The sequence below is a fragment of the Pithys albifrons genome, chromosome 10, assembly GCF_047495875.1.
Source record: "Pithys albifrons albifrons isolate INPA30051 chromosome 10, PitAlb_v1, whole genome shotgun sequence".
Classification (NCBI taxonomy): Eukaryota; Metazoa; Chordata; class Aves; order Passeriformes; family Thamnophilidae; genus Pithys; species Pithys albifrons.
The window spans coordinates 2,161,206-2,178,633 of NC_092467.1; the positions used below are offsets into that span (position 1 = coordinate 2,161,206).

At 48.2% G+C, this 17,428-nt stretch overlaps 1 protein-coding gene across 1 annotated transcript in view; it reads left to right on the forward strand.

Moving 5' to 3' along the window:
• C10H1orf21 (chromosome 10 C1orf21 homolog) overlaps positions 1-17,428 on the forward strand; it is a 125,492-nt gene that overhangs the window by 39,782 nt on the left and 68,282 nt on the right. The window contains exon 2 of the mRNA XM_071565604.1: positions 9,064-9,271. Coding sequence (XP_071421705.1) covers positions 9,178-9,271 — 94 coding nt within the window. The 5' untranslated portion in view covers positions 9,064-9,177. The remainder of the gene's footprint in view (positions 1-9,063; positions 9,272-17,428) is intronic.

Consider the following 17,428-nt stretch of genomic DNA (forward strand, 5'->3'; position numbering starts at 1 on the left):
CCAGTAGAAATGATTGCCCTCTCCAGCTGTTCACCAAAGCTGAGAGTGACATGAGCTGCTTTGGGAGCTTTTATCATGAATTTTACCACAGAAGCACTTGGGCATGGAGCAGGTGCCTGTGCTGGGATCACTCCTCAGGAGGCTGGATGAGCCACTTGCTGTAGTTCTGAGCAGTGGCTCTGCACTTTGTTGTTTATCAGGTTAGTGAAGAAAGATTTCTTCTTTCTCAGCCCATCTCCAACAGGAGGAGGCCCCTTGAAGCTGTTCCATCCTGTAATTGCACAGAAGCAGCAGAGGTGCATGTGACCCATGTTTCCTTGAGTCCAAAGGAAAAGGAAGGGACAAACCTGTTGGTGCAGATGATGTCACAGTCTGGTGAAGAGTGCTGGGCTCCTCCTGTCCAGGTTCTGCTCCTCCTCTGGATCCCGCAAGTGGTTCCAGAAGTCCCCAAATCCCCAGATTCTCTCCCCTGAGGTGCAGGTGGGAGCCCCCAGTGCCTCCCCCAGGGCAGGGAGTTCCACACTGGGGGATCTGACTCTGGGAATCAGGGGGATTTTGGAATGGTTGCTGGCCCATGAGCAGAGCTGAGCCCTCAGGTGGGTGTGGAGGTGCCAAGGACTCCCTGGAGGGGAGTTCTCCCAGCTCCTCTGCCAGGCTTCTTTCCCAGCCAGCTCCCAGCCTGAGGGGTCAGCTGTGCCCTGGGCAGCTGCTGCCAATGGGCCATTGGTACCAGTTGCTGGGCAATGGCCCAGAGGGTTTAGAATGCACAGCTTTGGTCACACCCACACAGGGATAAACTGGTCCCACCTGCTGAACTGGGACACACTTGGAAGGGGCTGAGGTGATGGGGTCTGTCCTCTCCTTTGTGTACATTTTTAAGGGTTTTCCAGGGAACAACCAGTCAACTCATTACAGTGGAGCTGTTAGGATAGATCAGGGAATCTGAAGGGAAGAAGGGACTCTTCATCAGGAACTGAAGTGATGAGACATGGAGTAATGGGACAAGCTGAAAGAGGGAAATTTGCGTTATATAATAGGAAGAAATTTTTACTCGGAGGGTGGTTAGAGAGTGTCAGAGGGTGCCCAGAGCAGCTGTGGCTGCCCCATCCCTGGGAGTGTCCAAGGCCAGGTTGGACAGGGCTTGGAGCACCCTGGGCTGGTGGGAGGTGTCCCTGCCCATGGCAGGGATGGGACTGGAATGAGATCTGCTTTGAGGTCCAACCCAAACCATTCTGTGGTCATGTGACCATCTCTGCTGCAGTTCTGTGCTGTCCTTCTAACACATACAACAATTGCTGTTATAGAAGCAGGGAATAATTAAGGTGTTCTGAGCACATCGTCATATAATCTTATGTTTTATGGAAAGTGCTTGTTTTTTCTGCAAAGGGAAAGTAGAGAGGATAAAAGTCCTGGTTCTTTGGAACTGCTGCGTGACACCACCTGCTCCAATAAAGAGCAACTGTGGTTCTGCTACTGGTTTGGAAGAGGCTGTGGAGGTGAAATATGTCTGGAAGTTTTGCCTTCTCACCAGAAAAAGACCATCTCTAATGCATTTTTCCTCTGTGTGCAAGCCAAAAAATATATCCTGTGGTGTTGCCAGCCCATGAAGTCTCATCTGTCTTCAATATTTTGCCTATTAATTCTCATAGAAAGAGGGAAAAAATTATATCCTAGAACTGCATTCAGTCACAGTTCTGGCAATCTTCCTCCTGAACTATTTGAGTTTTAAAAGAAATCAGAATAAAATTGCATTAATTTTCTTTGGAAACAGCAAAAATGAGAGTTCCTATGACTGACTTCTCCTGTGACTGAAGAGGGTATTTGCAATGCCACTCCCATTCCCCCCTCGTTGGTATTTTACTCCATGGGGTGGGAAGTCTCTCCATGAGTCTGAGGAAGGAGAAAATGCTCCCTGGAAGTGTCATATTGTTGTCAGGAGCTTTTCTGTTTGGAAGTCACTTGTTGCTTTAATACATCAGAACCTTGTTTATTGGAGCTGCAGAAATGCTGAGTGCAAAGCAAAGGAAACAAAGCAACAAACTCATTTTGCTGATAAAAAGGTAAGATAAGCCTCAGAGGGGCAAAGTCTGTCCTGTGTTATTCTGATGGTGTGAATTGGTGGAATTAATTCAAAGCAGGCCCTCCCTGCTGGGAAAAACTGGGCAGAGGAACTTCTCTGCTTTTCATGGCAGGTCTTTGTGCCTGTCCAATTGCATGTTGGTGTTTGCTCTTGGAGAAGTGATTCCTGGTGGACACAACTTCCTAAGGGAGGGGATGGGCAAGGAGCAGGTCCAGCAGCCTTCTGGGCACAGGGGGCTGCCCTGGCTGGGCAGAGGTGCTTTGGGTGCCCTGGCTGGCCAGAGGTGCTGTGGATGCCCTGGCTGGGCAGAGGTGCCTTGGGTGCCCTGGCTGGGCAGAGGTGCTTTGGGTGCCCTGGCAGAGGTGCTTTGGGTGCCCTGGCTGGGCAGAGGTGCTGTGGATGCCCTGGCTGGGCAGAGGTGCTTTGGGTGCCCTGGCAGAAGTGCCTTGGGTGCCCTGGCTGGGCAGAGGTGCTGTGGATGCCCTGGCTGGGCAGAGGTGCTTTGGGTGCCCTGGCAGAGGTGCCTTGGGTGCCCTGGCTGGGCAGAGGTGCTGTGGATGCCCTGGCTGGGCAGAGGTGCTTTGGGTGCCCTGGCAGAGGTGCCTTGGGTGCCCTGGCTGGGCAGAGGTGCCTTGGGTGCCCTGGCTGGGCAGAGGTGCTTTGGGTGCCCTGGCTGGGCAGAGGTGCCTTGGGTGCCCTGGCTGGGCAGAGGTGCCTTGGGTGCCCTGGCTGGGCAGAGGTGCTGTGGATGCCCTGGCTGGGCAGAGGTGCTTTGGGTGCCCTGGCTGGTCAGAGGTGCTGTGGATGCCCTGGCTGGGCAGAGGTGCTTTGGGTGCCCTGGCAGAGGTGCCTTGGGTGCCCTGGCTGGTCAGAGGTGCTGTGGATGCCCTGGCTGGGCAGAGGTGCTTTGGGTGAGCCCTCATTCTGCTGCTCATTTAGCCCTTCTCATTTAGCAAGTTGGTGGGTTTAATTTCAATATAACTGTGCTATTCATGTCTATTTGAATAATTTGAAGAAAGAGATCTTATATGATACTTTTAAAAATTTTTTTCCTTTCCTCCTCAGGCTACTGGTGCACTTTAAAGGCAAAAAATTCTGTCCTTTTGGCTCAACAAATGCCTTTTGGCTGTTGCATAACCCCCCTAAGCCATCCTTTGTGGTAGCTGGGGCAGAGGGACGTGACAGTGGGGAAGTCCCAGGTGGGACACAAGCAGCTCTTGTGCAGGACAAATGCAGAATTCTTTGCTACTTTCTTTTTTTTGGGGGGGAAAAACCCAAATGGAAATCAAACAGGCCTATTGCTTATAGGAAATAAATGTAATTAAGTGAAATCCTTGAGTTCTGCCTGGACCAGGTTGTTCCATAGGAGAATCCAGTGTGGTTTTCCTTTGTAGTTTAGGGTTTTTCATGGCTGCAGAAAACTCATTGCTTTGATCTCTTGGGCTTTGTGAAATTTTAACCTGATTTCCTGTCTGGCCAACAGAGAAGGAAGTTTTTAGGTGTGTCTGCAGCCTGAAGATGGTGAAAGGTTGGTTATCTCAGTGCAATAAAGATGAAAACAAATCCACCTGTGGTACCAGAAGAATGAACATGCATTTGTTGTAAAACACTGGGGTGTTTGTGGAAGCCAAATGTGTTTTGTTGTAGATGTGACTATCAGAAATAAGAGGTGAGGGGAGGATGAGTGGACTAATCAAGTGTTGAAAGAGCTGATAAAAGAAAATAACACATCACAGACATGCCTCAGAAGAAATTAAAAAGGAATTGCCGAAGGTTTGCAAAGGTAATTTCTATTCCAAGGATTGAGCTCCTCTGGTTTTAGCTCAGAAGGAAGTCAGGGTATGAAGTACAGCATCTGAGAGTATCTCGAGTCTTCTCCTGACCCTCCTGTAAGATGTTCATCCTAAACCTGCTGCATTTCATCTGGGGGTGGTATAGACACTTCTGATGTGCCTGAGAGAATTTTCTCACCACTGTTTGGCAGATTGGAGCCTGTTAATTGCCTCTCAAATCTTGATAATTAGTGATGGTGGGTGGTGAACATGAACTGCAAGTGGTTGGAGGTTTTCTTCTTCTTTCTATTTTTGGTCTCTGAAAATCCGTGTGCCCCCAAAATGCTCTGGAAGACAAAAGGGAAAATGATATTTGTGCAGAAGTGGGGGAGGAGGAGGAATGGATTGTTCTGCTGCCATGTGAAGTGCTGTGTTTCACATCCTCAAGCCCTTCCTCAGGCATCTCACTGAGTGAGGACCAGCTCCTCCTTCTGGGTGATGCCCAGCCTCAGCACTGGGACTGCCATGCTCAGGCAGGAGAGGTTTCCCCAGGGCTGGCAGCACTGCCAGGCTGGAGAGCATCTCAAATTTCATGGCTTGTAAAATTAATGTTGCTTTTCTCTCGCTCTCTTTGGTTGTTTGAATTAAACTCTCTGTGTTTAGGTGTCCCTGGCAGTGTCCACAGCACTGTCTGGCCAGAAATGTGCGTTAGGCTTCTCTTGCAGGTCTTTTGGCAGGGGCTCTCTCAGCCCAGTTGACTGGCACCAGAAGTTGCCTTCATGACCCAGCTCTCAGTTGTGTACCTTTTCCAGGTGCTGCTGTGATGTTCTTGTATCCCATTGGTTTCCTTTAATCCCAACATGAGCATATTTTTAGAGGTTGGGGTTTGCTACTGTGCTGGTTTAAAGGCAAATCAGCAGGAGAAACAAACCCAACACAAGAGAGATTATGAGTCAGAGTTACAATTTAATAACAATATTACAAGAAATGCAATGGCACAAAGAGAAATTGGGTTTAACCCACAAACCCCAGCAGTGTAACCCAGCCCCCTGGGGCACAAACAGGAACACAAACAGGGAAAAGGGGTGGGACAAACCTGTTGGTGCAGATGATGTCACAGTCTGGTGGAGAGTGGTGGGCTCCTCCTGTCCAGGTTCTGCTCCTCCTCTGGATCCAATGAGTGGTCCCAGAAGTCCCCAAACCCCAAGATTCTTTCCCCTGAGGTGCAGGTGGGAGCCCCCAGTCCTCCCCCAGGTCAGGGAGTTCCACACTGGGGGATCTGACTCTGGGAGTCAGGGGGGATTTTGGAATGGTTGCTGGCCCATGGGCAGAGCTGAGCCCTCAGGTGGGTGTGGGGGTGCCAAGGAGTCCCTGGAGGGGAGTTCTCCCAGCTCCTCTGCCAGGCTTCTTTCCCAGCCAGCTCCCAGCCTGAGGGCTCAGCTGTGCCCTGGGCAGCTGCTGCCAATGGTCCACTGGTACCAGTTTCTGGGCAATGGCCCAGAGGGTTTAGAATGCACAGCTTTGGTCACCCCCACACAGGGATAAACTGGTCCCACCTGCTGAACTGGGACAGCTACCAAAATGCTGCCCCTGAAAAGCTTTATTTTTCTGCACTCATGTTCTGCATCCCCTGGTTGCTCCGTGGTCCTGGGAGCAGCCCCCTCCTGTTGTCCTGCAGTGTGTTGTGCTGCATGGTGGCTGTATAAAGCTTCACCTCCCCAAGCCCAACCCACTGCTCTGTTGTGAAATGTATGTGGGTTTTATTACCAGGCAGCTACATCCCTTTTGTAAATTCTCCCTGATGAGAGGCAGAAAGAGGAAAAATAATTGAATGAGGCAAGAGCATAAGTCATTCAACAGGTCCTTGTGGGTGTGCAGTTCTGCTGCTCAGGGGCAGAGGTGCTGAGCCTGTGGTTGACAGTGATTCCCTCATGTACAGTTAGTGGTCCCACCTACACATCTTGGCTTTTCTGGGCTTACATTGGGCCTCCCTTGCTCCTTTTGCCACAGCCTTTTGCCTGGAATAATACACCTGGTTGTATTTTAAATCAGAAATCCAAGCTGGTGTTTCCAGACTCTGCTCACCCTGAGGCTTCTGCTTTTATCTGAGATGTGACACAGGCACTGTGGTGGTCACGTTTACCCCCTCTTTTGGTTCAACAGGTCTGTTAAAAGCTCTTGTCTTTAACCAAATTTAATCCTCTGGGAAAAGAAGTCCCCATTTAATTTGCAGTCCAGTGAGCAGTTGGTGTTTCCAGCCTGTTCTTCCTCCTCCATCTCCCACACCTCCCTATACCTTTACCTGTCTCCTGAGCTTCCAGTCCTTTGGGATCCTCCTTTCCCATCCCAACAGCGAGACAAAGACCTTCAGTCAGGGAGTCACAGGGTAGTGACTGCTCTGGTGCACAGGAGCATCTTGAGGGTGATTAGTTTTCTAGCAGGGCTGTGGCTCTGTCTGTGTCTGACAAGGAGACAGCTTAACACAGCTTGAAGAATAGCTTTGGCCATTGCTCAGGGAAGCAGAAAGCTGCCCTGGCTTAATGCTGACATTTTCTGCAGGTTTTCTTTTTAAAAATAATGTAACCATGAAGGGTGAAAAAAATAGCTCCAGGGTATGTGCTTATTCCCTTCCACCAACAACAGGAATCTTGGTGTGAACTGCCCAGAGCAGCTGTGGCTGCCCCATCCCTGGAAGTGTCCCAGGCCAGGTTGGACAGGGCTTGGAGTGACCTGGGCTGATGGGAGGTGTCCCTGCCCATGGCAGAGGTGGCACTGGGTGGGCTTTAAGGTGTCTCCCAACTCAGTGCTATAAAATCCCGTGTTTTCAGGTGAGTAGCTGTGACTAAGGGAGGAAAGGATGGGGTCATGAGGACTTCATGCTCAGGTGTGCAGAGAAGAACAAAAGGCTGAGTGTGTTGGGTTGGGGTGTGCAGGTGTGGCACATGGGGGGGCTGCTCAGAACAGGGGCTGAGCACAGATGTGTTGTTTGCTTTGGAACACCCTTGTCAAGTGGGGAAAAGGACTCTCCTGTGCAGAGCAAGTCAAGCTGGGCTGTGAGGAGGAGTTAGAGGTGGTTCTGCATCCACAGTCCTTCCCTTTGCTTGGTGAGAGTCACTGGCTGCAATAGCAGAAGCAGAATCTCTCTGGCTGCCACATCCTCATTCCTGTGGCTTTGGGGATGGGCAGGAAAATCCCTGTGAAGGTGCTGCAGAGCCCTCCCACACCATGCCCTGCTGTGCCACTGAGCTGCCCTGGCATGGGCAGGGCTGCTGGTCCTGCTGAGTGCACAGGGAAAGGAAACTCCAGGGATTTTCTGTGGGGTTACACATTTCTGGTGGGATGACACTGCTGTGGCATAGAATGGTTTGGGTTGGAAAGGGCCTTGAAGATTATCTCGTTCCAACCCTGCCCTGTCCTAGGTAAGCTTTTGTCTGATATTGCAGGTAAAATTCGTGTGGTCACTGTGGAATCAAATGAGCCACAGCCTTTTAAAGTACAGGCCCAGATCTAAAGAGTTAAGGAATTGTGTGCATGACCTTATGCTGTAGCTGAACTAACCAACTTGGCAAAAACAGGAGGGAGGTTCTCGTTTTTCTCTAGCTCTTCTCCTCTTCTACAGAGTTTGCCTGGTGGAAAGGCAGGTCATCTTGCCAGACTTTGAAGTTGTCTTTGTTCAAGTGAGGAATCATTTAGTAATTAAACAGTTCATGGTTTTAAATTTGATTTTATTTTTAACCTAAAATATTGCAGCTATAAATGAGCTCTTTCTCCTCTGTTTTGTTTTATGTGACATCCAGGCTGTTCAACAAGTGTTGCTCCATCCTAACGTGGGGAGAGGTGTCTTTTTGAGCAGTGCAGGTTTTATAGATTCACTAGAGTAATGAACATGTAGAAAAAAGATAATACATGAACAGAAGGTCTTCCATTGATTTTGGGGGGGAGGGTATTTTGTCTGAACACTTCAGTCTGAACAATTAGCAGTTCTTGGTCAGTAAAATGCTTTGTAAGAAGTCTGGCTTGATGGGTAGGTTGGTAAAAAGAAAAGGAGGAGCAGATACTGATGGTTTCTTATCTTCTCTGCCTTTTGTGGGAATCCCTGGAGACCTGGAGTTCAGCTGCTGTGCCTTGGTCATGATCTGCCTGTACCAGGTGTTACTGAATGTCATTTTAGCAGCCTCAGTGTCTTGGGTTGAGCTGGCAAAATGCCAACTGCCCAATGCAGAGTGTCAGAGCTTTGTGAGGAAAAAAAACAACCTGGAAACTTTAAGATTTAAACTAATTATATATATTTATACAGAAAAGAAAAAGTTAAACTACAAGATAACACACACTTACACAAGTTAGAAATAACAAAAGATAACTCTCCACTCCCCATCGAGCCCAAATCCCATTATTTTAGCTACAAATCACTTAAGAAAACTCAATCCCCAGAGAGACAGACCCGAGCAGAGAGAAGGACTAAGAAAAAACACTTTACTTCCCCAAGATAACATGGTGGTCAACCACTGCTGGGCCTGGTCCTCCCATCCCTGCTGGGATGGCAGAGTGTCTCCTCCTGGGACCACAGGAGGAGGAACTGAGAAACTCCTCCTACTCTACTGTAGTTATATCTCTGTGTCATCTGGTATGAAATATTTGTTTGGTTGCTTAAATCAGATGATGGTTGTCTCTCCTAATCTGTGTCAGATTATCAGGGTCTACTAAAACTAAATTATCAAATCTAGCTAAAACTGAAACTACCACACTCAGAGAACAGACACCTAAAACTGAGGTCTGGCTAAAACTAAAACTGAAACTACCACACTCAGAGAACAGACACCTAAAACTGAGGTCTGGCTAAAACTAAAACTACCACACTCAGAGAACAGACACCTAAAACTGAGGTCTGGCTAAAACTAAAACTACCACACTCAGAGAACAGACACCTAAAACTGAGGTCTGGCTAAAACTAAAACTAAAACTACCACACTCAGAGAACAGGCACCTAAAACTGAGGTCTGGCTAAAACTAAAACTGAAACTACCACACTCAGAGAACAGACACCTAAAACTGAGGTCTGGCTAAAACTAAACTTCACACACTCAGATAACAGATCCCAGCTGTGTTTTTGTCCTCCTCCTCCTCCCAAACTCCATCCCTCATCTCCTCGAAGCTCCCCATTTGGAAGTTACCTTTTGCTGATATTTTTCCTCTCTCTTTTACCCCCTTCAGGTGCCCGTGCCCTGGGGGCCAGGAGGAGGAGGGTGGCCTGTCCTGGCAGCCATGAGGGGGCATCCCTAGGGATGCTGTGTGGTTGGCAGCAGCGGGCGCGGTCTGGATGAAGCGATGGGCTGTGCCTCCGCCAAGCATGTGTCTGCTGTTCAAAACGAAGAGGAAACTCAGAAGGGCAAGAGCTACCAGAACGGAGATGTGTTTGGTGGTAAGTGCTGCAGGAGTGCCTTTCCCTCCCAGGGTGGGTGGGGGGGGCTTCAACTTTCACCAGATGTAAAGGAAGGTGAGTTAGAAGATGTTATGGTGGTGGAGCAATCCAAGGGCCACTTGAAACAGGTGTGGGTGAAATCCATAGTGAAAATTGAACCTTTGAAGTTGTGCTGGTTTAAAGGTAAACCAGCAGGAGAAATGAACCCAACACAAGAAAGATTATGAGGCAGAGTTACAATTTAATAAGAAGATTGCAAAAAATGCAATGGCACAAAGAGAAAGTGGGTTTAACCCACAAACCCAGCAGTCTAACCCAGCCCCCTGGGGCACAAACACAGGGGGGTTTGGTGGCCCCTGTGCTGAGCCCAACGTGGTTCCCTCGAGTCCAAAGGAAAAGGAAAGAAAAAAAACCTGTTGGTGCAGATGATGGCACAGTCTGGTGGTGAGTGGTGGTCTCCTCCTGTCCAGGTTCTGCTCCTCCTCTGGATCAGCCAAGTGGTCCCAGAAGTCCCCAAACCCCATGATTGTCTCCCCTGAGGTGCAGGTGGGAGCCCCCAGTCCCTCCCCCAGGGCAGGGAGTTCCACACTGGGGGATCTGACTCTGGCAGTCAGGGGGGATTTTGGAATGGTTGCTGGCCCCTGAGCAGAGCTGAGCCCTCAGGTGGGTGTGGAGGTGCCAAGGACTCCCTGGAGGGGAGTTCTCCCAGCTCCTCTGCCAGGCTTCTTTCCCAGCCAGCTCCCAGCCTGAGGGCTCAGCTGTGCCCTGGGCAGCTGCTGCCAATGGGCCATTGGGAACAGTTGCTGGGAAATGGGATAGAGGGTTTAGAATGCACAGCTTTGGTCACACCCACACAGGTATAAACTGGTCCCACCTGCTGAACTGGGACATTGGCCCATCCAAGGGACACTTGAAACAGGTGTGGGTGAAACCCATAGTGAAAAATGAACCTTTTAAATTAATAGTTGAAAGATGACAAGTTACATGAGCCCATCATCTATTTATATGTATCCCTCTTAGGTCTTTGTCATTGGGTGCCAAAATAGTTGACTCATTCCCTAAAAATAAAAGCTCTTTTGGTAAGAAAAATAATTCCTCAGTGCTGTTTCCCTGTAAAGCAATAAAACATTAGTTCTGAAATCCTGTAGCAAACAGGACTGGAAGGTGCAAGGAAAGTAGGAAGTGGGAGGGACTCAGTAGTACAGGGAAGCTGTGAATGTGGGATGGAAACATCTTCTCACTGTGTTGGAAGGCTGCTCTGTGGTCCAGGTTTTGTGCATCAGGTACAGTAATAGGAGATAAAATGCATAGTCAGCTTCATGATTCTTTTCTCTCCAGATTCTGTGGTTTTTAGATCATGATTAAAATTTCAATACAGTTTTGTAAATGTTAGGAATTATTTGAAAGACTGTTCAGAAGTGAAGTTTCTAGATGTGCCCAGACACTCATCTGAAAGTCAGGTCAGCTGTGAATATTGGTACTGTTATTCTTAAAACAGGTGTATTGGTACTGAATACACCAAACTTCTCTTCTCTGGTGGCTTTTAAAGCAATTGTTTTTGTGTAGCTGTGAGAATGACACATCTAGCACCAAATAATCTCTCCCTTTAATTCCAAAAGCAATGATAGTTCAGTTTTTCAGCCTTTCTGAGGGCCCTCCCACTGGATCCCACAGTAAGAACACACAGAGGGGTCATCTGAAGAGAAAGTGGAAATTCAGCAAAGTTCAGGGCTGTTCTGTGCTCCTTCTCTAACCTGGGACATGCTGGGTTGGGAGTTGGGAGTTCAGGATGTTGCTTGTATTTAAAACAGGCTTTAAGCAGTGTCATGAACATGAAACTCAGTTTCTGAAAGGAATTTTCAGTTTAGATTTTAGCTGATACTTGGTGAGGAAGCAATTTTTGGGAAAATGTGTGTCTCAGCTTTTTGATTTTGGAGTGGTTTGACCACATGCTGCAGGCCAAAGGTCAGATCTAACACAAAAAGCTTAATGTGGCTTTTGGAGGGAGAGGATCAAGAAGATCCAAGTGGTTTTAAAAGGCTCCCATTTCCAGAGCTGGGCTGGTGTCAGCAGGACTATTTAGCCATTATGGGATCCATTTGAGGCTGTTGATTGTTCCCTGTGTTACTGGCAGGAGCAGCACCTGCTGTTACCCATTCTCTGGCACATGCTTTGCTTCAGAGCTGCAGCTCATCATTGCCAGAGATCAGATTCTGTGACTGAGCCTTTTTTAGCAAAGAGCTGCAGTCTGTGACTTTGTTGAATGGTAACACAGAGGCCACATTTCCCCTTGCTGCTGAAAGACAGCTCCTGGGGCAGAGGTTGAGCTGGAGTGTGCCTGGCCTTACAGATGGTCTTGTCCCACCCCTGCCATGGGCAGGGACACCTCCCACCAGCCCAGGCTGCTCCAAGCCCTGTCCAACCTGGCCTTGGACACTCCCAGGGATGGGGCAGCCACAGCTTCTCTGGGCACCTGTGCCAGGGCCTGCCCACCCTGATGTTTCCTTTCCTGTTTTTGGGAATGGCCAGAAGTGTCTCCTCCATCCAGGGGCCAGGAGCAGAGCATCTCTGATGCCCACAGTGAGCTGCAGGGTGTTTGGGCAGAGCAAGACCAAGGTGAGTGGCAGGGAAATGAGGAGCAAGGAGGAGATGGAAAGGGAATTAGAGATTAGTTTTTGGGGAGGAGGCTGCAGAGTAAAGGAAACATCTGTCCAGTGGGCTTGGAAGGTGGCTGGTGCAGTGACAGCATCAGTAACATCCTGAGAACAGCAGTGGGCACGTGCCATGATGTGCATGGACAATGAGCACGCACAGTGTTTGCTCCTGGGCACTGCTCTGACAGAAGGTGCCTCTGCAGCAGTAGCAGGTCTGAGCTTTGTGGCTGCAGCAGCCCACACTGCCTCAGATGTTTCACAGGTGGAGGAAATCCTGCAGGGCTTGGACCAGTAGTGACAGCAATGAAGAAGAGCCCAGTGCTGGTGCCTCCCCTGGGCAGCTGCTGGGACCTGAAGGGTGTGGCTGGCAGGGTATTGCCCCTCTCTGGGTGACCCCCAAGGAGAAAGCTGTTCCTGCCCTGAATTTCACCCCCAGAGACAAGCTGGAGGCACAAAGGGTTGTCCTTTCCAGTTAAACAGTGTTTGCATCTTTTTTTCTCATCAGTAGTTTTTGCTCAGCTCCAGATGTCACTTTGAATAAAGTGAGGATTTTCTGAGCCTCTCAGAGTGGTGCAGTTCTGCTTTGGCTCTTCCTCAGAGCCTCTTCCTCTTTTTTCCTTCTTTTCCTGGTGGGATTGGTTGGAGCCAAGTCTGTTGACTATCTGAGAGATCGTCCCTCCTGTGAGGTATTTTTTTTAACTTTCTGAAGTCCCTGGAGGTTGAGGTTGATCTCCATTACTTGATTTCTTCCCCAGCTTTTGAAGCCTGTTTTTCAGGTGAGGAGGCACACTGAGCCTCAGGTGCTCCCTGTGAATTTGGAACTGGTATTTAAAACTGAGGAACCCACCATGAAACCCCTGAATTCTGTAAGGACAAATTCTGGTTAACTGCAAAAAACCCATCAAAATTTCCATCTCGCCCTGAACTGTAGAAGTCACACTGCATTCTGCTGGAATATATATTTAAAGAATTGAGTTAGCAGGCCTGTGAAAGGAGATGTTTTAGAGAAGATTGAATATAATATGATTATTATGTCTTGTTGGTCTCTAATGACTTTAAAATCCCTCTAATAAGGATAGTAATAATAAATCTTCATTTATTCATCATTCCACTTCAAAGCTGATTTCCAGGGCAATGCATAAGAACCATAATATGTGAATACCAGTGAAGAACAAAATGCCACGATAGAGCCTTGAGCACTGTTGATTTCGGCACATGTTTTAATAATATAACCTCTCTTGAAGCTTAATTTTATTTGTGCCTTTATAAAGAATCATGGGATGTTCATTTGGGGAGGAGATTATTGACGTCATTCTTGCTGTAAGAAAGTAAGTGGCAATAAGATTTGGAAAAAGAAGTATTTTAGAATCTGTCTGTTAATCCAGACCTTTCTGTGGAACTCTTGGGTGTTTTGCTAAAGGGGAGCAAACTTGGCGTGTGTGAATTTTCTGGCAAACTGGGAGTATCTGGAGAGGATTTTTGTTATTAAGAGCAGCTCAATTGCTCAACCAATCTAAGTAAAGTTGAATGCAAAGCACAATAGTTTATAAAGCAGTTCATCTCAGAGCAGCTGGGACAAGGCTGGGAAAGGAAATCTGTGGCACTGGGGTATTATAAGGAGGTTGAAAAACTGATTGATGCACAAGGCCAGGTTGGGTGGGGCTTGGAGCACCCTGGTACGGTGGGAGGGGTCCCTGCCCATGGCAAGGGTGGCACTGGAAGGGCTTTGAGGTCCCTTCCAACCCAGACCAGTCTGGGATTCCGTGATAGGATCTGATTGCTCCACGAGCTCTAGGGTAGCATTGATTCCTGGTTCTCTCATGTTGATGTTTTCTTTCTTCCTGTGTGTTTTATAGGGTTTTCTCACTTCTGCTAATCCCCATCTTGTGCCAGTCACTTCCTGCCCTTGGTGTCTGCCATGTCTCACCCACTGGGCATCTCAGCCCACTGCCAAAGGCAGCAGAGCTGTGAATTGGTTTGAAGTAAATGCAAAAAGATGTAAAATCATTGTCACCTTTAGAACATAGTGTATACAGGAACAGAACAGCAAGGGGAATTGGAGACTATGATTTACCTTTCCTAAATATGCATCATTATCTTCAAAAATATTATACCCAAACCCTTGTAGAGATTAGTTTGTTTTGAAGGCTCTTTCCTTAATAGACAGGCCTAGAAGTGTCATCTCACTGTAAACTTCAGTCTTGGGATGTTGCTCAGGACACTTCCAAATGTATCTGCAGGCCTGGCAATACTATTTAGATGTTCTTAATTAAAACAAGGGAACTTCCTAAACCAACTTCCTGAACACACCTTGTTCCTGTGCACGAAATTCTGGAGATCACCTTCTGGTTATTTGAAGTTGGGAACTTTTCAGATAAAATTTACAGTGAGAAAAATAACACCTCTCCCTCAACAGTCAGGAAAAAAACTCCAATAAAATTGAAAACAGGAAATTCTCCTGGCAGATAGAAATTTATGGAAGAGAAACTTCTGGGAAGGTGTATTTTAGGGAGCATAATTTGTGTCTTGGTGATGTTGAAGGTGCCACAATCAGAAGGTCTTGCTGCACCAGCTTCAGACAAACACACAGCTCCCTTTGCCTGGCAGCCTTTATCTGATTTACCAGCTGATAAGCTGATTAGCACTCAGCCAGTAATTGCTCCACCTCATTTCACTGTCCAGATGAGCTCATGCAATGTCAGGTCTGACATTTTTGGGGACAGATGGGTAAGGGGATCAGCACCATGCAGTGGATCCATACTGGATATTTTGAGACTGTAACTTTTTCTAAAGACATTTCAAAGATGTACAAAGACTTCTGGTGCAACCACAACACTCAGTGTGAGGGCTTGATCTGAGCTCTGTGGAAAAAAGGGACAGGTAAAGCACCCACCCTCTGAACAGCCAGGGTGCAACACCAGGTAACACCATGAGTTTCAAAGGAGGAGATTTTAATTTCTTAAATTCAGCCTGTGCTGGGTTAAAGGTAAACCAGGAGAAATGAACCCAACAGAAGAGAGATTGTAAGTCAGAGTTTCAATTTAATAACAATATTACAATAAATGTAATGGCACAAAGAGAAATTGGGTTTAACCCACAAACCCAGCAGTGTAACCCAGCCCCCTGGGGCACAAACACAGTGGGGTTTGGTGGCCCCGTGCTGAGCCCCACGTGGTTCCCTCGAGTCCAAAGGAAAAGGAAGGGACAAACCCATTGGTGCAGATGATGGCACAGTCTGGTGGAGAGTGGTGGTCTCCTCCTGTTGAGGGTCTGCTCCTCCTCTGGATCCCACGAGTGGTTCCCCAAGTCCCCAGACCCCCAGATTCTCTCCCCTCAGGTGCAGGTGGGAGCCCCCAGTCTCTCCCCCAGGGCAGGGAGTTCCACACTGGGGGATCTGACTCTGGCAGTCAGGGGGGATTTTGGAATGGTTGCTGGCCCCTGAGCAGAGCTGAGCCCTCAGGTGGGTGTGGAGGTGCCAAGGACTCCCTGGAGGGGAGTTCTCCCAGCTCCTCTGCCAGGCTTCTTTCCCAGCCAGCTCCCAGCCTGAGGGGTCAGCTGTGCCCTGGGCAGCTGCTGCCAATGGGCCATTGGGAACAGTTGCTGGGAAATGGCCCAGAGGGTTTAGAATGCACAGCTTTGGTCACACCCACACAGGGATAAACTGGTCCCACCTGCTGAACTGGGACACAGGCTCTGTCAGAGCTCCTGCAGGGGAGCTGATGGTGGTTTCAGCAGCTCACGTTACAGAGTAGATGTTGCTGCAGTGCTGGGAAGCCAAAGGAGCAGGTGAGTGAGTGCATTGCAGTGTGGGGCTGAAGTGCACAAGTGTCTTCTGGAATTATACTGGACCTCTGGTGTTTTGAACTGCCAGGGGGCAGGTTGACATTGGATATTAGGAAGGAATCCTTCCCTGTGAGGGTGGGCAGGCCCTGGTACAGGTGCCCAGAGAAGCTGTGGCTGCCCCATCCCTGGGAGTGTCCAAGGCCAGGCTGGACAGGGCTTGGAGCAGCCTGGGCTGGTGGGAGGTGTCCCTGCCCATGGCATGGGTGGAACTGGGTGGGTGTTGAGGTCCCTTCTAACCCAAACCATTCTATGGTTTTATGATTCTCTGTTTCCGTGCTTTTTTCATCAGTTTGTTGACAGCCTCCTCCTTATCTGAGTAAACATGGCTGAGTCCTAAATATGTGTTTCAGGAAGTGAGAGAGAAGAATAGAACCAAACTCTGCTTTATTATGTTCGTATGGGAAATGTAATAAGGTCACATGTGCTGTTTAGGTTTATGATGTATTTGTGTAACTCAGAACACCCTTAGTAAGTGAATAATTCACTATTTTATTGACATAAGGAAGCAACAGAGAAAGAAATCAAACCCAAACCTCACTGTCAGGTTTCGTCCAGTTATGTATTCAAGATTAATGTGTGCAAAGAAAATGTTTCCTGCATGAATTAAGACTACATTTTCACCCTCTTCCTGTGGAAGTGGCTCATCTTTGTAGCCTGTGGAAAAGGTCCCACTTTGGCAGAAGGAGGAGGAAGCTGCTCTGAACTGGGGGTTTGCTCTGAGCAAAACAAGCTCCTCATCCTCCTTCAGCAAGGAAATTATATTATAGAGCAAGGAAATGCTGTTATAGAGAGGGATATAATGAACACAGAAAGAGCAGGTCCAGGGCCATCCAGGGAGAGCAGAGGGAGCACCAGGAGACAAGGCTGGGGACAGGGAGAGAAGAGATGGGAGAAAAAGATGCCTCCAGGAGGTGGGACCAGAGGCAGGACTAAGAGACTGGCAAAGACTGAAGGCCCAAGTCTCAGGCAAAACAGAGCTCCTGGGTCCATGGGCAGAAGATGCAGGTAAGGTTTCATGGGGCTGGTTGTGGCCTTTGGTGCTCTCAGGGCTCTGACAGCATCTTTCCATTAATTGTGGGCTTTATGTAGTGATGGGGATTGAACCAGCTCTCCTGTCCCCTGCTTGTCCCCATGATTTTTTCCCTTGCAAGTGGAGAAACACTGATCTGATTGTCCCTAGGGGAGAGATCAAAGTCCATGGAAAGGTTCCTGCAGGCTCCAAGAAGATACTTTGCCACTCTTACAAGATTGGATTTGTAGTTTCTCTGATGCAGCTTTTTAGGTTCCTGGGTTTGGTTTCAGGGCAGTAGAGCAACAGTGGGAGAAGATACTCCTTGGTGAGTGTTTGGAGTTTTGTCTCCTATTGTTTCAGGTTTTTGCTTTGAAAAAAAAAGATCAGAAAGATCCTAAGTGAGATGACTTTCCTAATGGATAGCAGACCTTTGCCATGGAAAGGTTGCTGAGGTTTTCCTACCTGAGAGTTGGACTTTAAGTAGAGCAGGTGTCCATAAATTAGGTAGACAGCCCTCAGACTGTGTAGGTACTTTTCTGGTGCTTAATCTTCTTGCAGTGTTTTTACAACCCCTTGTCATGGAATTAGATGAGGGAATTATTCTGCAAAGTCACTCTCCTTGGTGTGAGGGAACTGTTTTTATACAGA